General features: G+C 43.0%; 2 protein-coding genes across 3 annotated transcripts in view; both read left to right on the top strand.

Moving 5' to 3' along the window:
* The first annotated feature begins 391 nt into the window (after window positions 1-391).
* Window positions 392-10,371, top strand: LOC129825417 (BTB/POZ domain-containing protein 9-like). Its single transcript, XM_055885511.1, has 11 exons — window positions 392-590; window positions 1,515-1,733; window positions 1,923-2,286; window positions 2,493-2,760; window positions 3,926-4,145; window positions 5,148-5,267; window positions 5,358-5,467; window positions 7,823-8,012; window positions 8,136-8,243; window positions 8,340-8,418; window positions 8,513-10,371. Exons 2-11 carry the CDS (start codon window positions 1,546-1,548, stop codon window positions 8,693-8,695), a joined length of 1,830 nt encoding a protein of 609 aa, XP_055741486.1. The 5' UTR covers window positions 392-590; window positions 1,515-1,545; the 3' UTR covers window positions 8,696-10,371.
* Window positions 10,372-11,272: 901 nt separating this feature from the next.
* LOC129825418 (AN1-type zinc finger protein 3-like) overlaps window positions 11,273-21,789 on the top strand; it is a 20,130-nt gene continuing 9,613 nt past the window's right edge. Inside the window, exons 1-4 of one of the 2 annotated variants that reach the window (XM_055885513.1) lie at window positions 11,273-11,550; window positions 11,646-12,004; window positions 14,603-14,643; window positions 16,848-17,051. In XM_055885513.1, coding sequence (XP_055741488.1) covers window positions 11,940-12,004; window positions 14,603-14,643; window positions 16,848-17,051 — 310 coding nt within the window. In that variant the 5' untranslated portion in view covers window positions 11,273-11,550; window positions 11,646-11,939. The remainder of the gene's footprint in view (window positions 11,551-11,645; window positions 12,005-14,602; window positions 14,644-16,847; window positions 17,052-21,789) is intronic. The other variant, XM_055885512.1, reaches the window with a different exon arrangement.

Below are 21,789 nucleotides of genomic sequence, written 5' to 3'. Positions count from 1 at the left end.
TTTTCTTTCAAAAACAAGGACATTTCTAAGTGACCCCAAACTTTTGAACGGTAGTGTATATACATTTATTGTTGTACTTGTAACCCCCTTTTCTCCCTAATTTCATGATACCCAATTGGTAGTTACAGTTTTGCCCCATCGCTGGTCGAGAGCCATGCGTCCTCAGAAACATGACCCTGCCAAGCCGCACTGCTGTTCTTGTATAGATTTACAGGAATTTGTTATCGTGGTACAGTTTTAAAACTATTGTATTGTTGGATTATAATACATTTGAATATTGTTGATCATTTTTGCAAGTGTCAGATTCGCCACCTGCATGTACACGGCTTGTCCTATTCCTATACACAAGGGGCGCTGTTTTTTCTTTGAACATTACCGCTTTTCCCACCCAAATAACATCCGGGTGTGACCCAATCCATTTGTGTTGTGATGGTGGAATTTTTCAGTCCGATTGCATATTATTTAATTTTTTACGCAAATTTGCCATTAATTCCCACGATTTTGATTGAATAAAGGGGAAAAGAACTTCAAGAAATTGTTCTCGTGGAAGGGAGAACGAAAGGGGATAGCTAGCTACGCTTATTGTGCTGGTATGTCACACAGGTGAAAGTGAAAACCAAGCGTTTGCGTCTTTGACTGCGTCATACAGCTATCTGACATGTTTTGATTGATTCGCTAGATTATTGGTATGGTTATAAACCGTGTGGTTCGAGCCCTGAGTGCGTATTGGCTGAAAGACGTGATATATCAGACCTTAAACCATTTATTGTATCTTTATTTAACTAGGCAAGTCAGTTGTGAATAAATTCTTATTTTCAATGACGGCCTACGAACAGTGGGTTAACTGCCTTGTTCAGGGGCAGAAGGACAGATTTTTATGAACAGAAAAAAATACTATTTACTGGTATAATTACGTTGGTAACCAGTTTATTAATAGCTATAAGGAACCTCGGGGGTTTGTGGTGGAAATATGGCCAGTGTCCAAAAGTAAGGGCTGTATCCAGGCACTCTGAGGTGCGTCGTGGGTAAGAACAGCCTTTAGCCGTAGCATATAGGCCATATACCTTATTGCTTAATTATCTAGCTACCTATTAAATGGACAATATCATTGTTGCATTACACAGTAGATAACGTTACACAGCTAGTTATGTCTACAGGTATAAAGCCAAGGTTAGCCCCCTGCAGTTATGGAACGTTTGCTCACAAGTATAATTCAATTGCCTGATGACCCAGATGTAATCATGTGATCCTTCCTTAACCCATAGAAAATCCCAGGACACCATTTGACAACTTAAAAATGGTGAAAGTCCTCAATGGTGCTGCCCATGCTAAAACTGTCTTGGTCACTTGAGGCCTCTCATTCTCTATGGGAGGGTTTGAATTTGTCAAATATAAACATTTGTTTGCGTTTTCCACATTTTGTAGTAAACTGTATCTGTTGCAAAATGTTTTGCGACAGAAGCGTAGTTAATACACCCCAGGTTGTCAAACTATGTTTTCTCCTCTTGTGTCAGATGTTAGTGAGACGCCTCCAGTCAAATCACAATGAGTAACAACAGCAATCCTTTGCGTCCACTGGCCTCTGTGTCAGAGATTGACCACATCCACCTGCTATCAGAGCAGCTGGGCGCCTTGGTTCCAGGTGAAGAGTACAGTGATGTCACCTTCATTGTGGAGGAGAAACGCTTCCCGGCCCATAGGGTCATTTTGGCAGCACGATGTCACTACTTCAGGTACACCTGTTTGAATGCTTTTTTCTTTTACTTTGCAATGCATGAGGTCCTTGGCTTCCCATGAAATGTCAGATGACTGTCTCTGTCGGACAGTTGGCGATTAAATATAACCTTAAAATTATTTTAGGTAATAGTGTACAAAGAAGACTGGGTAACAGTCTATGAAATGTCTAACAACCTTTTCCCCAGAGCTCTGCTGTATGGAGGGATGAAGGAGTCCCAGCCGCAGGCGGAGGTGACACTGGAGGAGACCCGAGCCGACGCTTTCTCCATGCTCCTCCACTACCTTTACACGGGCCGGGCTAGCCTCAGCTCAGCCCGCGAGGAGGTACTGCTGGACTTCCTGGGTCTGGCCCACCGCTACGGCCTCCAACCACTAGAGGACTCCACCTCTGAGTTCCTGCGCACCATCCTGCACACGCACAACGTGTGTTTGGTGTTTGACGTGGCCAGCCTGTACTCTCTGGGTGCGCTCAGTGAAGCATGCTGCGCCTACATGGACCGGCATGCCCCGGAGGTCCTGGCCTCGGACGGCTTCCTCACGTTGTCCAAGGTGAGGAGGAAGGTTCACGTTCATTAACAACGAATAGAAGAACATGGATCGAAACAGGAAGGGGACTACCTGGACTTGCTATTAAAAAAAATCAGTTGCAAAATGTTTTCAAACGATTTTCATTGTGTGCCCCAATGAACAAAACCCAGATGACTGAATCAAAGAAGGTAGTCTGAACTGAATCTGCTTCTATCCTCTCTGTGCAGACTGCTCTGCTGACTGTGGTACGGAGGGACTCGTTTGCAGCGAGCGAGAAGGAGATCTTCCAGGCGCTGTGTCGCTGGTGCCGGCAGACCGGCGAGGGTGGCGCCAGGCAGGAAGTGATGTCGGCCGTGCGGCTGCCGCTCATGAGTCTGATGGAGATGCTAAACGTGGTGCGTCCCTCGGGACTTCTCAGCCCAGACGACCTGCTGGACGCCATCAAGACGCGCTCAGAGAGCCGCGACATGGACCTCAACTACCGCGGCATCCTCAGTGGGTCTCAGTCTCTGCTAGTCCTGTTCTAGTAGTCAGCAACTAATAGTTTTATTTGTCAGTGTGTGTGTGTGTGTGTGTGTGTGTGTGTGTGTGTGTGTGTGTGTGTGTGTGTGTGTGTGTGTGTGAGAGAGACACAGTTGAAGTCGGAAGTTTACATAGACTTAGGTTGGAGTCATTAAAACTCCTTTTTCAACCACTCCACAAATTTCTTGTTAATAACAAACTATAGTTTTGGCAAGTCGGTTAGGACATCTACTTTGTGCATGACACAAAGTAGTTTCATTTATATTTCACAATTCGAGTGGGTCAGAAGTTAACACACAGTAAGACTGTACCTTTAAACAGCTTGGAAAATGATGCCATGGCTTTAGAAGCTTCTGATAGGCTAATTTACATCATTTGAGTCAATTGGAGGTGTACCTGTGGATGTATTTCAAGGCCTACCTTTAAACTCAGTGCCTATTTGCTTGATATCATGGGAAAATCAAAAGAAATCAGCCAAGACCTCAGAAAAAAAATGTAGACCTTCACAAGTCTGGTTCATCCTTGGGAGCAATTTCCAAACGCCTGACGGTACCATGCTCATCTGTACAAACAATAGTACGCAAGTATAAACACCATGGGACCACGCAGCCGTCATACCGCTCAGGAAGGAGACTCGTTCTGTCTCCTAGAGATGAACGTACTTTGGCGCGAAAAGTGCAAATCAATCCCAGAACAACAGCAAAGGACCTTGTGAAGATGCTGGAGGAAACAGGTACAAAAGTATCTATATCCACAGTAAAACGAGTCCTATATCGACATAACCTGAAAGGCCGCTCAGCAAGGAAGAAGCCATTGATCCAAAACCGCCATAAAATGCCAGACTACGGTTTGCAACTGCACATGGGGACAAAGATCGTACTTTTTGGAGAAATGTCCTCTGGTCTGATGAAACAAACATAGAACTGTTTGGCCATAATGACCATCGTTATGTTTGTAGGAAAAAGGGGGGGGGCTTGCAAGCCAAAGAAAACCATCCCAACTGTGAAGCACGGGGGTGGTAACATCTTGTGGGGGTGCTTTGCTGCAGGAAAAACTGAGTTTAAATGTATTTGGCTAAGGTGTATGTAAACTTCTGACTTCAACTGTATGTATTCAATGTGATGCCTTTGTGTTACAGTCCCAGAGGAAAATATTGCCACTATGAAGTACGGGGCCCAGGTGGTGAAGGGAGAGCTGAAGTCAGCGCTGCTGGACGGAGACACCCAGAACTACGACTTGGACCACGGCTTTTCAAGACACCCCATAGAGGAGGATGGCTGCGCTGGCCTCCAGATTAAGCTGGGTCAGGCCTACATCCTCAACCATATCCGCATCCTGCTCTGGGACAGAGACAGCCGGTGAGAGAGACATCCAGTGTGTTTTAGGGGATCCGTTTGAGCAAAGCACAATCACTTATCTTTATGACATAAGTTCTTTGGGATGCAAAGTGATTTACAGATCAGTGATTTTGATCAGTTTTACTGTCTTGTAATCAATCACGCACATTCCTTTCTCTCTGAAGGTTTCGCTCAACTGATGAGCAATGTTTTCATAGTGTTTTATATATTGAAGTAATGTTCATATCACATTACTGTCATAAAGATAGAGATACTCTTCAACATTGCTTTAGGGCAATTCCACGTTAACAGAGTGATGAACGGTAGACCACCAGGCTGTAGCAGGACCAGGAGAACAGACCACTAGGATCAGAGAGTCGCGACATGGACCTCAACTACCGCGGCATCCTCAGTGGGTCTCAGTCTCTGCTAGTCCTGTTCTAGTAGTCAGCAACTAATAGTTTGATCTGTCAGTGGGAGTATGTGCATTCTGTTTGCGTCTGAATTGCGTGTGTGCGTGTGTCTCTTTGTATTCTGTGCGTGTGTGTGTGCGAGAGAGAGCGATATCACATTACTGTCATAAAGATAGAGATACTCTTCAACATTGCTTTGGGGCAATTCCACGCTGACAGAGTGAGGCTGTATGTCAAACAGAAAATGTATGTGCTCACTACTGTAAGTCATTTTGGAAAAGAGCATCTGCTAAATGACAAAAATGTAAAACATAAACAAAAACCAATGATTGCGAAGTTAACAAATCGTACAACACTTTGCACAATGACTACTTTTAACAATCTCCACAGAAAATTTTACAAAAACACATTGACTTGAAGAACAGTGCAGTTGCGAAGTTTGGTAACAGAATGATGGTTTGTGCTTTTTGTGCCGTCATTCTGTTACCAAACTTTGCATCTACACTGTTTGGTGAAAAATCTGAGTCCTAGTATCACTCTGTTAATGTGGAATTGCCCTTTGGTCACTGCGATATGTATGGCCCATTACCCTCTCTCTGTATTTGAGCAGGTCTTATTCTTACTATATTGAAGTGTCCATGGATGAGCTGGATTGGATGCGTGTTGTAGACCATTCCAAGTATCTGTGTCGCTCTTGGCAGAACCTCTTCTTTACACCACGTGTAGCCAGGTAAATCTTTACCTATGGTTTTCTTAGGGTTGGCACCAATTTAGACTTTTGGTTCCACAACATAGGCGTGATTGTGTCCTTGTGTCCCAGGTACGTGCGCATTGTAGGGACGCATAACTCTGTCAACAAGGTCTTCCATCTAGTGAGTTTGGAGTGTATGTTCACACACCGCTCATTCACTCTGGAAAAAGGTCTTCTCGGTAAGGCAAGAATATCAACCAGAATACCAGTGTTATACAGTGCCTTCAGAAAGTATTCAGACCCCTTGACTTTTTGTAGATTTTGTTACGTTACAGCCTTATTCTAAAATGTATTAAATAATTAAAAATCCTCAAGCAGTCTTCACACAATACCACATAATGACAAAGCAATAAAAGGCTTTAACTTTTTTTATGAAAATGTATAAACAAAAAACAGATCCCTTATTTACTTAAGGATTCAGAACCTTTGCTATAAGACTCGAGATTGAGCTGAGGTGCATCTTGTTTCCATTGATCATCCTTGAGATGTTTCTTCAACTTGATTGGAGTCCACCTGTGGCAAACTCAATTGATTAAACATGATTTGGAAAGGCACACACCTGTATGTAAAGGTCCCACAGTTGACAGTGCATGTCAAAGCAAAAACCAAGCCATGAGGTCGAAGGAATTGTACATAGAGCTCCGAGACAGGATTGTTGTGGCACAGATTTGGGGAAGGGTACCAAAACATTTCTGTAGCATTGAACGTCCCCAAGGACACAGTGACCTCCATCATTCTTAAATGGAAGAAGTTTGGAACCACCAAGACTCTTCCTAGAGCTGGCCGCCCGGCCAAACTGAACAATCAGTGGAAAAGGGCCTTGGTCCGGGAGGTGACCAAGAACCCGATGATCACTGACAGAGCTCCAGAATTTCTCTGTGGAGATGGTATAATCTTCCAGAAGGACAACCATCTCTGCAGCACTCCAGAAATCTGGCCTTTATGGTAGAGTGACCAGATGGTAGCCACTCCTCAGTGAAAGGCACAAGGCCGCTCGCTTGGAGTTTGCCAAAAGGCCCCTAAAGACTCTCCGACCATGAGAAACAAGATTTTCTGCTCTGATAAAACCAAGATTGAACTATTTTGTCTGAATGCCAAGCCTCACGTCTGGAGGAAACCTGGCACCATCACTACGGTGAAGCATGGTGGTGGCAGCATCATGCTGTGGGGATGTTTTTCAGCGACATTGACTGGAAGACTAGTCAGGATTGAGGCAAAGATGAACGGAGCAAAGTAGAGCGAGATCCTTTATGAAAACCTACTCCAGAGCGCTCAGGGCGTCAGACTGGGGCGAAGGTTCACCTTCCAACAGTGCAACAACCCTAAGTACACAGCCAAGACGACGCAGGAGTGGCTCCGGGGACAAGTCTCTGAATGTCCTTGAGTGGCCCAGCCAGAGCCCGGACTCCACATCCAACCTGACAGAGCCTAACACGGAACCCAAACCGGCTGCGCTATCGTGCATACATTTATTTTGTCCCCCCACACCAAACGCGATCACGACACGCAGGTTAAAATATCAAAACAAACTCTGAACCAATTACATTAATTTGGGGCCGGGTCGAAAAGCATTAAACATGTATGGCAATTTAGCTAGTTATCTTGCACTTGCTAGCTAATTTGTCCTATTTAGCTAACTTGCTGTTGCTAGCTAATTTGTCCTGGGAAAAAACATTGAGTTATTTTACCTGAAATGCAGGTCCTCTACTCCGACAATTAATCCACACATAAAACGGCCAACCGAATCGTTTCTAGTCATCTCTCCTCCTTCCAGGCTTTTTCATCTTTGAACTTATATGGTGATCGGCATCTAAACTTTCATAGTATTACCACGACGACTGCCAAAACAGTTCATCTTTCAATCATCCACGTGGGTATAACCAATGAAGAGATGGCACGTGGGTACCTGCTTCTATAAACCAATGAGGAGATGGGAGAGGCAGGACTTTCAGCGCGATCTGCGTCAGAAATAGAACAGTTCTATTTTAGCCTTTGGCATCGCAGACGCTCGTTGGCGCGCCCGCAATAATTGAATAACATGGATTTCTAAATGTATTTTGCGGCGCACGCGACGTGTCCGGTCTGGTCAGCATGTAAGAGGATTTGCAGAGAAGAATGGGAGAAACTCCCCAAATGCAGGTGTGCCAAGCTTGTTGCGTCATACCCAAGAAGACTCGCGGTGGTAATCTCTGCCAGAGATGCTTCAACAAAGTAAAGTGTCTGAATATTCATTTTTTTATTTTTTTAAATAAATTTGCTAAAATTTCTACATTTGTTTTTGCTTTGTCATTACGGGGTATTGTGTGTAGACTGAGGGGAGGGGGGGACAAATGAATCCATTTTAGAATAAGACTAACGTAACCAAGTGTGAAAGTCAGGGGGTCTGAATACTTAATGAATGCACTGTAGATGATTTATAAAATACATTGATCAACATTTTAGACTACATTTATACATATTTAAATTGCTCTGATTTAACAAATATTTCAAAACTCCTCTCGCACAATTCTCTCCCATCACTTTCATGTCTGCAGTCCCCAATGAGAACATGGCTACCATCGCGGCCTGTTCCAGTGTCATCGAAGGGGTGAGTCGGAGCAGAAACGCCCTGCTCAACGGGGACACCCGCAACTACGACTGGGACTCTGGCTACACCTGTCACCAGCTGGGCTCTGGGGCCATCGTCATCCAACTGGCTCAGCCTTACTCTATAGGCTCCTTAAGGTGTGTGTGTGCACGTACACGTGTTTTTATTTGTGTGTGTGTGTGTGTTTTCACTGTTGCTGAGTTTTTGATTCTGTCTGCACAGTTGCTATAAAAAAAAATGTTTTTCTTCCATCTGGACAGACTACTACTGTGGGACTGTGATGAGCGATCCTACAGTTACTACATTGAGGTCTCCACCAATCAGCAGGAGTGGACAAAGGTGGTGGACCGCACCAAGGTGCCATGTCGGTAAGACTCCCAGTCACCCTTTCCCATACTCTTCAGATAATCTTTGTACAAATCTGTCCATTTTGAGATCTTTTAAGTCTTGTTTTTCTTCAACAGGTCGTGGCAGACGCTCAAATTCGACAAGCAGCCTGCCTCTTTTATCCGCATCGTAGGAACTCACAACTCCGCAAACGAGGTGAGAGGATTGCAAAAATGCCGTCATTTTTTTATCTGCCGTCATTTTTGTGTTTATAGCCTTTCCTCATTCTCCGTTTGGCTTTGTTTTTCAGGTGTTCCATTGTGTCCACTTTGAGTGTCCGGCCCAGTCTGACGCGGAGGTGAAAGAGGGCAGTCCTGGGCAGGAGTCCAGTTCCACGTCCCAGAACCCCAGACCTGTTCGGCCCTCCCGTACCCACAGCCTGCTCCCCTCCCTGCCCTCCTCATCCTCCACCTCCTCACAACCCCACCTCTGAGAGAAAAGGAGAAACCCTCAAGGCCACCATTTTGCACAACCTTTATCTATTACACAGGATGCACTGCTAAAATGCTGCTAAGCATACTATCCATTTTGATAAAAGATTGGCTTCTATTGCAATGATGAACATGTTTTTAGGGCACTCATACAGTCCTCCCTGTCTGAAATGATAGGCAATGTTGGGAAAAAAAGGCTATGGAGTAAATTTGTCCATGCATTTTCCATGAAGATATTGGCTAAAATTTGTAGCCAGTTTAAGGGTACTCAATTAGAACTTTTCAAAGCCTATGGGCCAGGTGCTATCCAGACAGTGGAGGTTGAAGCAGTACTGCTTGTCCAAAGATTAACCAATGCAATACAGCAGTGATGTTGGCAATAATATCACCTTAATGTTTTTCTTCTCATTTAAAAAAATGAACAATCACAATTGGAACAAGTTTTTACTTGAATGTCCAAAAATTATATTTTGACATTTTTCATAATTTCTATGCATTTTTAAGTAGTTTATTTGCACTTGTTGGTTAACTAGAATGATCATGTTCACCTATGGTTTTTATTTGCCGAATTCATTCGCTTCACCCCCCCTTGGGCTAAAAGACTATTACTGTCTTGGCTTACAGTAGTATGGCTGAGCAGCACTTCAATGTCTTGCTTCAAATCGTTTGGTATATTCCTAATTAATATTCATGGTTTATTTGCAGAGTCTTAACTATACTATATTTTAACTATATTGTTCCCCATATTTACTGTAAGAAAGTTGTCTAGGGCTACTAACACAGGAAAACTGTACAGTGCTGGTAATAGCTATTTCCATGAATGGATTTGTTTTTGTAATTTTATTATCCTGACCTCTTGAGGAACATTTCAAGTGCTGCTTGTGTTTACCTCTTGTCTATGATTTTGTTTGTGTGGTTTTATTTTGGCTCAACGATTTATCAATGCTATTCTTCCTATCCTCCCTCACCTTTAGTTGCCTGGCTCTTAATATGGCTCTTTCCTCTTATCTCCTTTGCTATTTTGGTAGCTTTTGTGTAGATTTTACCAATCTTTTTGATATTTTCACATTGCTGCTATTGCACGAGGGATGAACATTGACTTAAAGTAAATTACTGTTAGTAGAAAGCAGATTACCTTTCTCAAATCTATCTTTGCCATTCTCGTTCCTGAATAGTTTTGATTGCATTTTGTTGTATTTTCTTAGTATAATAACGTCATTACTGTCAATGTACTATATCATCATTGCTGGCGGTTGCTTGTGTTATTCTATATCACTGCCATTACCATACAGTGGTATTTCTTTTCAAAAGAGGTCTATTTTGTAGATGTTGATAGAGATTCAGCAGAAATGTCTCAATGTTTCACTGTTCAAATAATGGTGATTGATTTGTAAAGTCAAAGTTTGCACTACTCTAGTGGGCACCGAGAAAGTTTTTTTTTTTCAAATACTGTGTATGGCAAATGTTAGTGGCTCAAATGTATGTAAACGGCATTATGTCCTACGACTTATTTTGCAGTAATTCGCGTTAGCAACCCTCAAACTTGAAAGACCAAATGTTTTTAACATTGCTGATTAATACAGGTGTTGAATGCAGCCTTGGACATCCATCCTCATGACACCCTACCAGCTGGCAATCACGCTTTTAAACAATGCTATATTAAAACTTGTCATCATGACTCATGTCTTTGTATTTTGACATGTTTTACACGACACTAATATTATCAGAAACCTGTCCAACTCTCGAGGGAGGAGTTAGACCAGTGTTTCACAAACCTCTCGGGGGACCCCAAGAGGTTTCACAATTTAGTTGCAGGCCTGAACTAGCTCACCTGATTGACCTAGTCAAGAGCATGATGATTAGTTGGCAAATTGAATCAGTTGCGCTAGCTGTGGAATAGATCAAACGCATGGAAAAGCTGGGGTCCCCAAGGAGAGGGTTGACTACAACTGGGAGGGAATCAATTAATTATATCAGGGATGGGAAATTCCAGTTCTCTGGGGCTTAATTGGTGTCACACATTTTCTCCAGCCTTATTGCTAACACACCTGATTAAACTAAGTATGTTCTAAACTGAAGACCGTGATTAGTTGATTATTGGAGTCCGGTGTGTCACCAATCAGGCCCAGAGGACTAGTTTCCCATCCCTTATTTATATATACACACATCATTGGAGTGAATAGATTCCAGCACTTTCTCTGAAGAATGCATTTCAAGCACTGCAATTACAACTTTCACAATATGTTTTTTTATATATACTTCGAATAATGTGTGTTGTGTAATTACTACTCTGACGTGGAATGGATTTTGTGGTCCTCCTGCTTCAAAGCTGATCGATGTTTTGGGTTGTCCCAAACAGACCAAGGGGGTTGGGACATATTAAATATCGCACTTTGTAATACTTATTGTTCAATTTAAACCGTGAAATAAATCAACTGTTTTATATTACATGTGTTTAAAATGCATAAATCTAAATAGTTGCTTGTGTGTCGGCGAGCATACGTTCGTTAGCTCACCCACATCCCTCTTTTATTTTCGACCATAATGCCTCTCGTCCCAGTTGGTTCCTATATAGTTCATTGACCTCGTTACGCAGGAATCTGAAACACTGGGGATTGTGTTCAAAGCACGCCATTTTGATTCTATTGATAGGGCACAGTGCACGTTTTATTCTAAATGTGAGCCATAATGAGGGTCAGGTACCCGTAGTTTCCTGATCTGATTACTTTGTACATGTCGGCCCGCTGTATAATACGTATCGTATTTGAGGCCAGACTGCCCCCACAGGCAAGATAAATAGGGTGGTCCCGCGGAGAGGGACGCAGCACACGGTGTACTATAGTGGAATGATAACGAGGTAACTGCTTATACGCTGTGTCGAATACGTGTGATAATATTGAGATTGTTGGAAATATTTATTGTAATGTTGTATTTGTGTGGTTCATGTTACAGGTTGGATAAAGCACGAACACCCCCTCTGGCTATTCGTAGTAGCCGAGCTCCAGCTGATTGCGTTGAGTCCGGTGTGGACACTTGAATGCTCAATTAATCCAAACTGAGCAGTTTATGACTATTTGGATCCCTGTGGCCGCTCGTGTCGGCAAAGCCATCCACCTTCTTTGTCCAAATTGACCGAGGACTATTTATAGAAGCGGATATCATAGATTTGAGTTGGCTGAAGATCCTTGACAAAGACAAGGCCCCTGTCTCCTCCCCAGCCTTGCGTACCATCATTTTATTGAAGACATGGGGGATACTGGTAGTGAGCGCAGCAAACCTTTACCAACTCGGTGTCCCTGTGGATTTTGGGGGTAAGATGTCGCACATCATGTATTATTTGTTGTGGATATGGGTTAATGTGGGGATGGTAATTAATGTCGCCTAGACTAAATCCATTGTTGGGCAGACCGGGTGGGGGTTGGGGATAAGTTGATAGCCGAGCTAGCTCCACAACTGATCAGAATGTTTTTATAGATCTCCCCTCTGTCCGTGAGTGTAGTTCTATCAAAGCGTGAAATCTCCAGAGCATGATTTTACAACTGTGGTTTTGAATGTTTTACGTTTTCTGGTTAGAATCTGATGTGGTCTAGGCTATTATTCGGTCTAGTTCGGCTAGCTATGTCTCCTTAAATGGAAATGAAGCCAGTCATATAGCTGTGATATCCTAACTGAAGATGAAACGTTGGACACTTTATCCAATGTTCTCCCGACTGTCATTATATTGTAACCACAATCATCGAGTTTAAGCACGTTCCTCCCTCATATTCCAGTCTCCTTTGTGAAATAGAAGGACCAAGCAAATATTATAGCCTGTGTTAGGAATAAAAAAAAATGTTGATTTGTTTGAACTGGGCAGTTAATCCTGTATGGGGAATTTTATTACCAAAACCCTGCCCATCTTTTTTGGCCCATGCACTCTACTAGTCACACTGAGGCTCTTCAGGGCAGGTAGCCTAGTGGTCTGCTGTTTTTCAGCGGAAAAGGAAGCTAGGTTGAAAATGGTTGTATCCCCTGAAACGGAACATCCGGTTGTTGGAAACTTTGCTTAGGCTACATGTGAGTAGTTCAGTTTGCTCACATCTGTCAACGTCAGGTGACGCAATCGGCAGCCTGTTTATTGCTCCTACAGTCCACACCCCGTTTGAGGTGTCTGAAGCTTGTCAGTTTTCCCCTCTGAAGGCCTCTCAGGCGTTCTTTCCTTGTAGCCCTTCCCTTGTGTTAGACCTATATCTCTTTTTAGAGAACGCCTACTTACAGCCAGAGCCATGAACACATCCTGTTCAGTTTGAGTATTGCTGTTGACTAGGGCTGTCTGTCATGGCAGGCTATGCCTCATTAAACATTGGGAGGGGTGTCTATCTCAACACTGCAGGATATAGGCTTAGCATTTAGAAGTTGGCTAGTTTCAAGAAATCCGGGATGAATTTGCAGTGCCTTTCTGTTTTTGGTCAGTTCTTACATGGTGCATAAAATTGTGACTGAGTGCGAAGGACAGTCTTTGATAATGACAGGCCCATAGATTTCTATGGACACTGTCCATTGGACAGACCATTCTAGACTGATATTATGTTTTGATCAACATGTTAGCTCAGCGGAAGCCCTTAGGAAGACAAGGCATTCGGTTATGATGCGTAAACTGAAAGTGGGTAGGCAAACAAGTCTTCAATGTAGTGAAAGGATTCAAGGATTAAGCTAGCATGGGGCTGGTCAGAACTCACTTCTATGATGGAGGCTTTTCTAGGTATGGGCCTAGACACTGTACCGCTGAATGACATGTGATGTATGTGGGGAAGTTGCTGTTAAGGTCATAGTAGGATGAGTCCTAAATGTATCCCAAGTCAATTGGAACACTGCATTGGTCACGTTCCCTCCAAAGGGCACAATGGGCTAAATACCTTAGAGTTCCAGCCTCTCCCATATTGACAGTGATCACAGAGCCCTAAACAGAAACGTTCCAGCATTGTGAGTGTCAGAGATGTCCAGAATGAGAACAACCATTAGCCAACCTCTGGAAACATAATGTCATTGAGGGAGGGATTCAAAGGAAAGCCTGGAAATGCTGCATGTTTAGTGGAAGATGTTCAACTCAACAAAAAAATACATGTTTTTGATGTTACATGGAAGGGTTTGGTTTGTTTGCATGAATGTATCATGGAGTTTAGTCTGCCATGTGTTGCGTTGGCCTATTCTACATGATTAGGATTGTGAGAGGAGAGAACCTGTCTGCTTTGACGTTTGGTTTTCTATATAGGTCTAGATTGTGTCTAGCCTATTTCTGACCAAAGCATCTTGTAATGTATACAGTATTGCAAAAATGTGATTGATCCACAACGATGTTGTTGGCTCTATCCATGTTGTTGACTAGCCTACTCCAGTCAGTAATGACCCCTCACTGGCTGTTGGTCAGTTGTCCTAAAAGTCAAAGCCTGTCAGGATGGCCTCGCCGCACATCTGCTTAGCCTGGATTGATTAGCTTCTTAACCAATGAGGGATAAGATCAAAGGGATGTTGGTCTACCTGTCACTCATTTGTTGCTGTAAAAAAAATCCACTTTTTTACTACCTTGTGCTCCTTCCCTTTTGAACGGTTTGTGACGCCCTTTCCATTCCCCTCCCCCATAGCCTTTGTTTCCCCCTTCTCTTCTTCCCTGCCATGACTTTCTGTCATCTGTCACCCCTGCCATCAGCTTGTTTTCACTCACTCTGTAGCTATGGCAACCTCGTAGGTCCATCAGACTGTCTGGGTACAATAAAATGGGTCATGTTTGAGTGTCCTGAGAGGAATTGAAATAGTCATGCATGTTTTTATTTGTTTAGCTGCAAATAAGAGGGGCAGATTGCGTTGACAAATTGTTTAGTGGGCTTGGTACCATCTTTCTGTGACTGATTCTTATTTTTATCTCTCCCCAGGTCCAGTAAAACCATGAACCTCTGCTCAAAATGTTTTGCTGGTAAGCCTTCCCATATGTGTGGACAATGGGTTTCTGTTATGTGGCAGAACTCTGTGTGTACCTGAGGCATCAGGAGGGGGTGTGCAGATTTCTGCCTCGTGTGATGTCTCTGCTGTTTATAACACATTCAATTAGCCAACTTAGTTCGTTAGACATATTTTGTAGAAGTAAAGTGTTTCCCCTTATGGTATAAAAATCCCTGTGAAATATTCCATAGGCATGCTGTAAAAAAAATATTAGGCTATTTTCAGAATCCAGAAAGGGCCATAAACCTATTTCCAGATGGACGACTTACTGGCATAATGGCGATCTCTCAAGAATGAGTAAGATGGGTGTCAGGGAAAATATTCACCCAGGTCTGATGTCATGCATGCCTGTATGTCAGGGTGTTGACTCTCAAGCCTGCTGTGGTAAATGATTGCAGCTCTAAAATTGAGATTGTGACTGAAGTTTTGTGACTGGCTTCTGTAGTCCTTTTTGGGAGGCGTGGAACTCTGGCAGTGTCCATGGAAACGAGTGAAGACGGCACCTAAGGGGGCAGCATTGCTTAGAATAGATTTGATACACAAGAGCACAGCGACAGCAGAAGTGAGTTCTATGGAGGATTAAGAGATGACCCCGCTGCTTTTTAAGCTTGTGCTGCCCTCATGGTATGGGGATTTGATGGATAGACTCTGGTAGCCTAAAATATGGTCATTTTGAGTTTATGATTGGCATCTTGGGGGTGGGGGGGGTGGTGATGCATGCCCCCGCGTGTATGTTTGTGTGCGCCAAATCAAATGTTTTGTCACGTGCCGAGTACAACAGGTGTAGACATTACTGTGAAATGCTTACTTACAAGCCTTTAACCAACAATGCAGTTCAAGAAATGGAGCCAAGAAAATATTTACTAAATAAAGTAAAACAATTTAATCAAATCTAAAAGTTAACACATTAACATTCCTTAACAATTACAAGGCTATATACAAGGGGTACAGGTTAGTATAGGTAATTTGTCAAGTGACTGCATAGATAATAAACGAGTAGCAGTAGTGTATAAAACGAGGGGGTGGGGGTTAATGGAATTAGTCCGGGTGACCATTTGATTAATTGATCAGCAGTCTTATAACTTGGGGGTAGAAGCTGTCAAGGAGCCTTTTGGTTCTAGACTTGGCGCTCTGGTACCGCTTGCCGTGCGGTAGCAGAGAGCAGTCTGACTTGGGTGACTGGAGTCTTTGACAATTACTTTGGGTCTTCCTCTTACACCACCTAGTATATAGCTCTTGGATGGCAGGAAGCTTGGCCCCAGTGATGTTCTGAGCCGTACGCACTACCCTCTGGAGCGCCTTACGGTCAGATGCCGAGCAGTTGCCATGCCAGGTGGTGACGCAACCGGTCAGGATGCTCTTGATGGTGCAGCTGTAGAACTTTGAGGATCTGGGGACCCATGCCAAATCTTTTCAGTCTCTTGAGGGAGAAAAGGTGTGCCCTCTTCACGACTGTCTTGGTGCGTTTGGACCATGATAGTTAGTTGGTGATGTGTACACCAAGGAACTTTAAGCTCTCAAACCCGTTCCACTTAATCCCCGTCAATGTTAATGGGGGCCTGTTCGGCCCTCCTTTTCCTATAGTCCACGATCAGCTCCTTTGTCTTGCTCACATTGAGAGAGAGGTTGTTGTCCTGGCACCACAGTGCCAGGTCTCTGACCTCCCTATAGGCTGTCTCATCGTTGTCGGTAATCAGGCCTACCACTGTTGTTGTCAGCAAACTTGATGGTGTTGGAGTCGTACTTGGCCATGCAGTCGTGGGTGAATGGGGAGTACAGGAGGGGACTAAGCACACACCCCTGAGGGGCCCCAGTATTGAGGATCAGCATGGCAGGTGTTGTCTACCCTTAACACCTCGGGGGCAGCCAATCAGGAAGTCCAGGATCCAGTTGCAGTGGGAGGTGTTTAGTCCCAGGGTCCTTAGTGATGCGCTTCGTGGGTACTATGATGTTGAACGCTGAGCTGTAGTCAATGAACAGCATTCTCACATAGGTGTTCCTTTTGTCCAGGTGGGAAAGGGCAGTGTGGAGTGCGATTGTGTCATCTGTATGCGAATTGGAGTGGGTCTAGGGTTTCCGGCATGGTGGTGTTGATGTATTGAAGCAGCTGGTCTGTCAAGAGCCGATGTATGTGGTGCTTGGGGCACTAAAAAGCATTATATTTCATCTGTCTTTCAGATATCGAGAAGAAGCAGACGGATGAGGACTGTGCCCCAAAACCCAGCCCGAGCACTGGGAGTACCCAATCGGCTGTCTTCAATAGCGAGACGAGTAGCAGCAGCAAAAGTAGCCAATCCCTATTGTCGTCGCCACTCACTAGCTCCGAGCAGCCATCTGCATCAACCGAAGACCCTGTCCCCATGTTATCCAATACACAGGATGGTAAGATGAAGGGTCCACAACTTAAGAGTTTTGAGATGTTGCACTTTCTGAAACCTTTGAATTAATTACTATAGCTGAGTTCATTTTCAGTCATTCAATCTGACCTGGGTTCAAATACTATTTATGGTATTTCAATTACTTTCACATAGATTTTGAAGAAAGTATTTAAATATTTTTTTATTTGAAAATAAAAGTAGTTGAATATTTGGAAATGTATTAGGAATAACTTAAAAATAACGTATTTTTAAATACTCAGATTTGAACCTAGGTCTGTTTGGTCGTAGGGATATTTGGAAACAATTATTTGGAAAGTTTTGAATAGTATTAATATGAACTTATTTGAATACTTAAATTGAGTTGAGACTGACACACACACACCCACCCTTCAAACCCCCTATGCCCTTTTTGAAATCTCTCTTTAAAAGTCACTGAGATCTCTTCTAGCTATGCTAGCCAAGATAATGGTCAACTGACCATTTTTATGCAAGATACCACCCTGCATCCCACTGCTGGCTTGCCTCTGAAGCTGTGCAGTGTTAGTCCTGGTCAGTCCCTGGCTAGAAGACCAGATGCTGCTGGATGTGGTGTTGGAGGACCAGTAGGAGGCACTCTTTCCTCTGGTGTGTGTGCTGTCTTTCGGATGGGACGTTGTAGTCACTAAAGATCAAATTGTTTTTGTCACATGCGTCGGATACAACAGGTGTAGACCTTACCGTGAAATTCTTACTGAGAAGCCCTTAACCTGTCTAGGATGAGGGTGCCGCTAGCGGCACTCCCCCCCCCCCCCCCCCCCCCCCCACCCCCACTGAAAAACCAGTGCCGCGAAATTCAAAAAAAAAATTTTTTTTAAATATTTAACTTTCACACATTAAAGTCCAATACAGCTAATGAAAGACGCAGATCTTGTGAATCCAGCCAACATGTCCGATTTTTAAAATGTTTTACAGGGAAGACACAATATGTAAAGATGTACATCTATTACCTAAAAACACATTAGCATAATCCACCATCTTTTATTTGTCCACCAACACCAGTAGCTATCACCAATTCGGCTAAACTAAGATATTTATAGCCCCTAACCAAGAAAAACTCATCAGATGACAGTCTGATAACATATTTATGGTATGGGATAGGTTTTGTTAGAAAAATGTGCATATTTCAGGTAGATGGCATAGGTTACAATTGCACCCAAAATCAAAAATGGACTAGAATAACTACATAGAGCAACGTGTTTACCTACTTACTAATCATCAAACATTTCGTAAAAATACACAGCATACACTAATCGAAAGACACAGATCCTGTGAATACAGACAATGTTTCAGATTTTCTAAGTGTCTTACAGCGAAAACACAATAAATCGTTATATTAGCATAGCACATAGCAGCCCAGCATTGATTCTAGCCAAAGTGAGCGATAACGTCAACATCGCCAAAATATATTAATTTTTTCACTAACCTTCTCAGAATTCTTCAGATGACACTCCTGTAACATCATATTACACAATCCATATAGAGTTTGATCGAAAATGTTTATATTTAGCCACCAAAATCATGGTTAGACAATGTGAAATGTAGCCCAGCTGGTGAGAAAATGTCCGTGCGCCATTTAGACAGTGATCTACTCTTATACATAAATACTCATAAACGTGACTAAAAAATATAGGGTGGACAGGGATTGATAGACAATTTAATTCTTAATACAATCGCGGAATTACATTTTTTAAATTATCCTTACTTTTCAATACAGTTTGCGCCAAGCGAAGCTACGTCAAAAAACATGGCGTCCTAAGCCACTAACATTTTTCGACAAACACGATTTATCATAATAAAAATGTCCTACTTTGAGCTGTTCTTCCATCAGTATCTTGGGCAAAGGATCCTTTCTTGGGTCTAATCGTCTTTTGGTGGAAAGCTGTCCTCTTGCCATGTGGAAATGCCAACTGCGTTCGGGATGAACTGGAAGCGCGCCCAGCAATTCACAGCGTTTCAGAAATCAATGTCCCAAAATCGCACTAAACGGATATAAATTGCTATAAAACGCTTTAAATTAACTACCTTATGATGTTTTTAACTCCCATAACGAGTAGAAACATGACCAGAGTAATATTACTCCCTCTACTAATGCTTGGAACAAGTGCGGGTCGATGTCCTCCAGGCGCATTACGCAGCAAGAAAAGAGTTCCTAGCTACAGGGTTTTTTAATTTGTAGTGCCTGTGAACGCGCAATCGACCCCATTCAAATCGTCATCACGTAAAGGCATCCAGGGGAAGACGTAAGCAGTGTCCGTATACTCATAGCAATAACTGCGTCCTTTTAACTGACTCCAGATCAGGGGCCAACATTTCTGAAATCTGACTCCATGTCAGGGAAATTGCTGTAGAATGGGTTCTGTTCCACTTAGAGACAAAATTTCAACTCCTATAGAAACTATAGACTGTTTTCTATCCAATAATAATAATAATATGCATATTGTACGATCAAGAATTTTGTGGGAAGCCGTTTCAAAAATTACACGATTAGCATAAATAGTGACAACAGCGCCCCCATCAACAGGTTAACCAACAATGCAGTTAAAAAAAATATTTACTAAATAAATCAAAACTAAAAGTAGCAAGATTACACAACAATAACGAGGCTTTATACAGGGGGTACCGGTACCAAGTCAATGTGTGGGGGTACAGGTTAGTTGAGGTAATTTGTACATGTAGGTAGGGGTAAAGTGACTATGCATAGATAATAAACAGCGAGTAGCAGCAGTGTAAAAACAAAGTAGCGTTGAGGGGGTGTCTATGTAAATAGTCTGGTGGCCATTTGATTCATTGTTCAGCAGTCTTGTGGGTAGAAGCTGTTAAGGAGCCTTTTGGCCCTAGACCTGGTGCTCCGGTACCGCTTGCGGTGCAGTAGCAGAGAGAACAGAGAGAACAGTCTGACTTGGATGATTGGAGTCTTTGGCAATTACTTTGGGCCTTCATCTGACACTGCCTAGTAAATAGGTTCTAGATGGCAGGAAGCTTGGCCACAGTTATATACCGATCCATTCGTACTACACTCTGTAGCGCCCTACGGTCGATGCCAAGCAGTTTCCCTCTTTTTCCTGTAGACCACGATCAGCTTCTTTGTCTTGTTCGCATAGAGGGAGAGGTTGTTGTCCTGGCACCACACTGCCAGGTCTATGACCTCCCTATAGGCTCTCGTTGGTGATCAGGACTACCACTGTTGTCATCAGCAAACTTAATGATGGTGTTGGAGTTGTGCTGGGCCATGCAGTCGTGGGTGAACGGAGTACAGGAGGGGACTAAGCACGTACCCCTGAGGGGCCCCAGTGTTGAGGATCAGCGTGGCAGATGTGTTGTTGTCTACCCTTAACACCTAGGGGCCCGTCAGGAAGTCCAGGATCCAATGGCAGAGGGAGGTGTTATTCCCAGGGTCCTTAGCTTACTGATTACCTTTGAGGGCACTATGGTGTTGAATGCTGAGTTGTAGTCAATGAATAGCATTGTCACATAGGTGTTCCTTTTGTCTAGGTGGGAAAGGGCGGTGTTGATTGAGATTGCGTGATCTGTTGGAGCGGTATGTGAATTGGAGTGGGTCTAGGGTAGAGGTCGACGGATTATGATTTTTCAACACCAATACCGATTTATTGGAGGACCAAAAAAAGACGATACCGATTAATCAGCTGATTTTTTTTTTTGTGTGTTTTTGGGGAATTACAACAATACTCAATGAACACTTTTAACTTAATATAATAGATAAATAAAATCAATTTGGTTTAAATAATGCAAAAGCAAAGTGTTGGAGAAGGTAAAAGTGCAATATGTGCCATGTAAAAAGCTATCGGTTAAGTTCCTTGCTCAGAACATGAGAACATATGAAAGCTGGTGGTTCCTTTTAACATGAGTCTTCAATATTCCCAGTTAAGAAGTTTTAGGTTGTAGTTATTATAGGTATTATGACGTGTCGACTATTTCTCTCTATACCATTTGTATTTCATATACCTTTGACTATTAGATGTTCTAATAGGCACTTTAGTATTGCCAGCCTAATCTCAGGAGTTGATAGGCTTGAAGTCATAAACAGCGCTGTGCTTCAAGCATTGCAAAGAGCTGCGGGCAAACGCACTGCTGTTTGAATGAATGCTCACGAGCCTGCTGCCTCCCACCCCGCAGTCAGACTGCTCTATCAAATCAGACTTAATTATACTATAATAAACACACAGAAATGAGCCTTAGGTCATTAATATGGTCAAATCCGGAAACTATAATTTCAAACAAAACATTGATTCTTTCAGTTAAATACGTAACCATTCCGTATTTTATTGAACATGTGGCAACCCTAAGTCTAAATATTGCTGTTACATTGCACAGCCTTCAATGTTATGTCATAATTATGTAAAATTCAGGCAAATTAATTACGGTCTTTGTTAGGAAGAAATGGTCTTCCCACAGTTCGCAAACGAGCCAGGCGGCCCAAACTGCTGCATATACCCTGACTCTGCGTGCAATGGACGCAAGAGAAATTACACAATTTCCCTAGTTAACCTGTCTGGCACCGGGAATCCGCTAGCGGAACTCCTCCCACATTCCACTGAAAAGGCAGAGAGCGAAATTCAAAATATATATTTTTGAAATATTTAACTTTCACACATTAACAAGTCCAATACAGCAAATGAAAGATACACATCTTGTGAATCCAGTCAACATGTCTGATTTTTAAAATGTTTTACAGCGAAAACACC

This window comes from Salvelinus fontinalis, chromosome 27 (assembly GCF_029448725.1).
Source record: "Salvelinus fontinalis isolate EN_2023a chromosome 27, ASM2944872v1, whole genome shotgun sequence".
In the NCBI taxonomy this organism is placed as follows: domain Eukaryota; kingdom Metazoa; phylum Chordata; class Actinopteri; order Salmoniformes; family Salmonidae; genus Salvelinus; species Salvelinus fontinalis.
The sequence above is the reverse complement of the archived record's forward strand: the minus strand, read 5'-3'. Positions and strand labels throughout refer to the sequence as shown.

Bases quoted from the DNA above. Each gene is read 5' to 3' on its own strand.
- LOC129825417 (XM_055885511.1), top strand. From the start codon at position 1,546: ATGAGTAACAACAGCAATCCTTTGCGTCCACTGGCCTCTGTGTCAGAG. The intron at 2,761-3,925 runs GTGGGTCTCAGT...TTTGTGTTACAG, and splicing joins CAACTACCGCGGCATCCTCA to TCCCAGAGGAAAATATTGCC. The intron at 8,013-8,135 runs GTGTGTGTGTGC...CCATCTGGACAG, and splicing joins TACTCTATAGGCTCCTTAAG to ACTACTACTGTGGGACTGTG.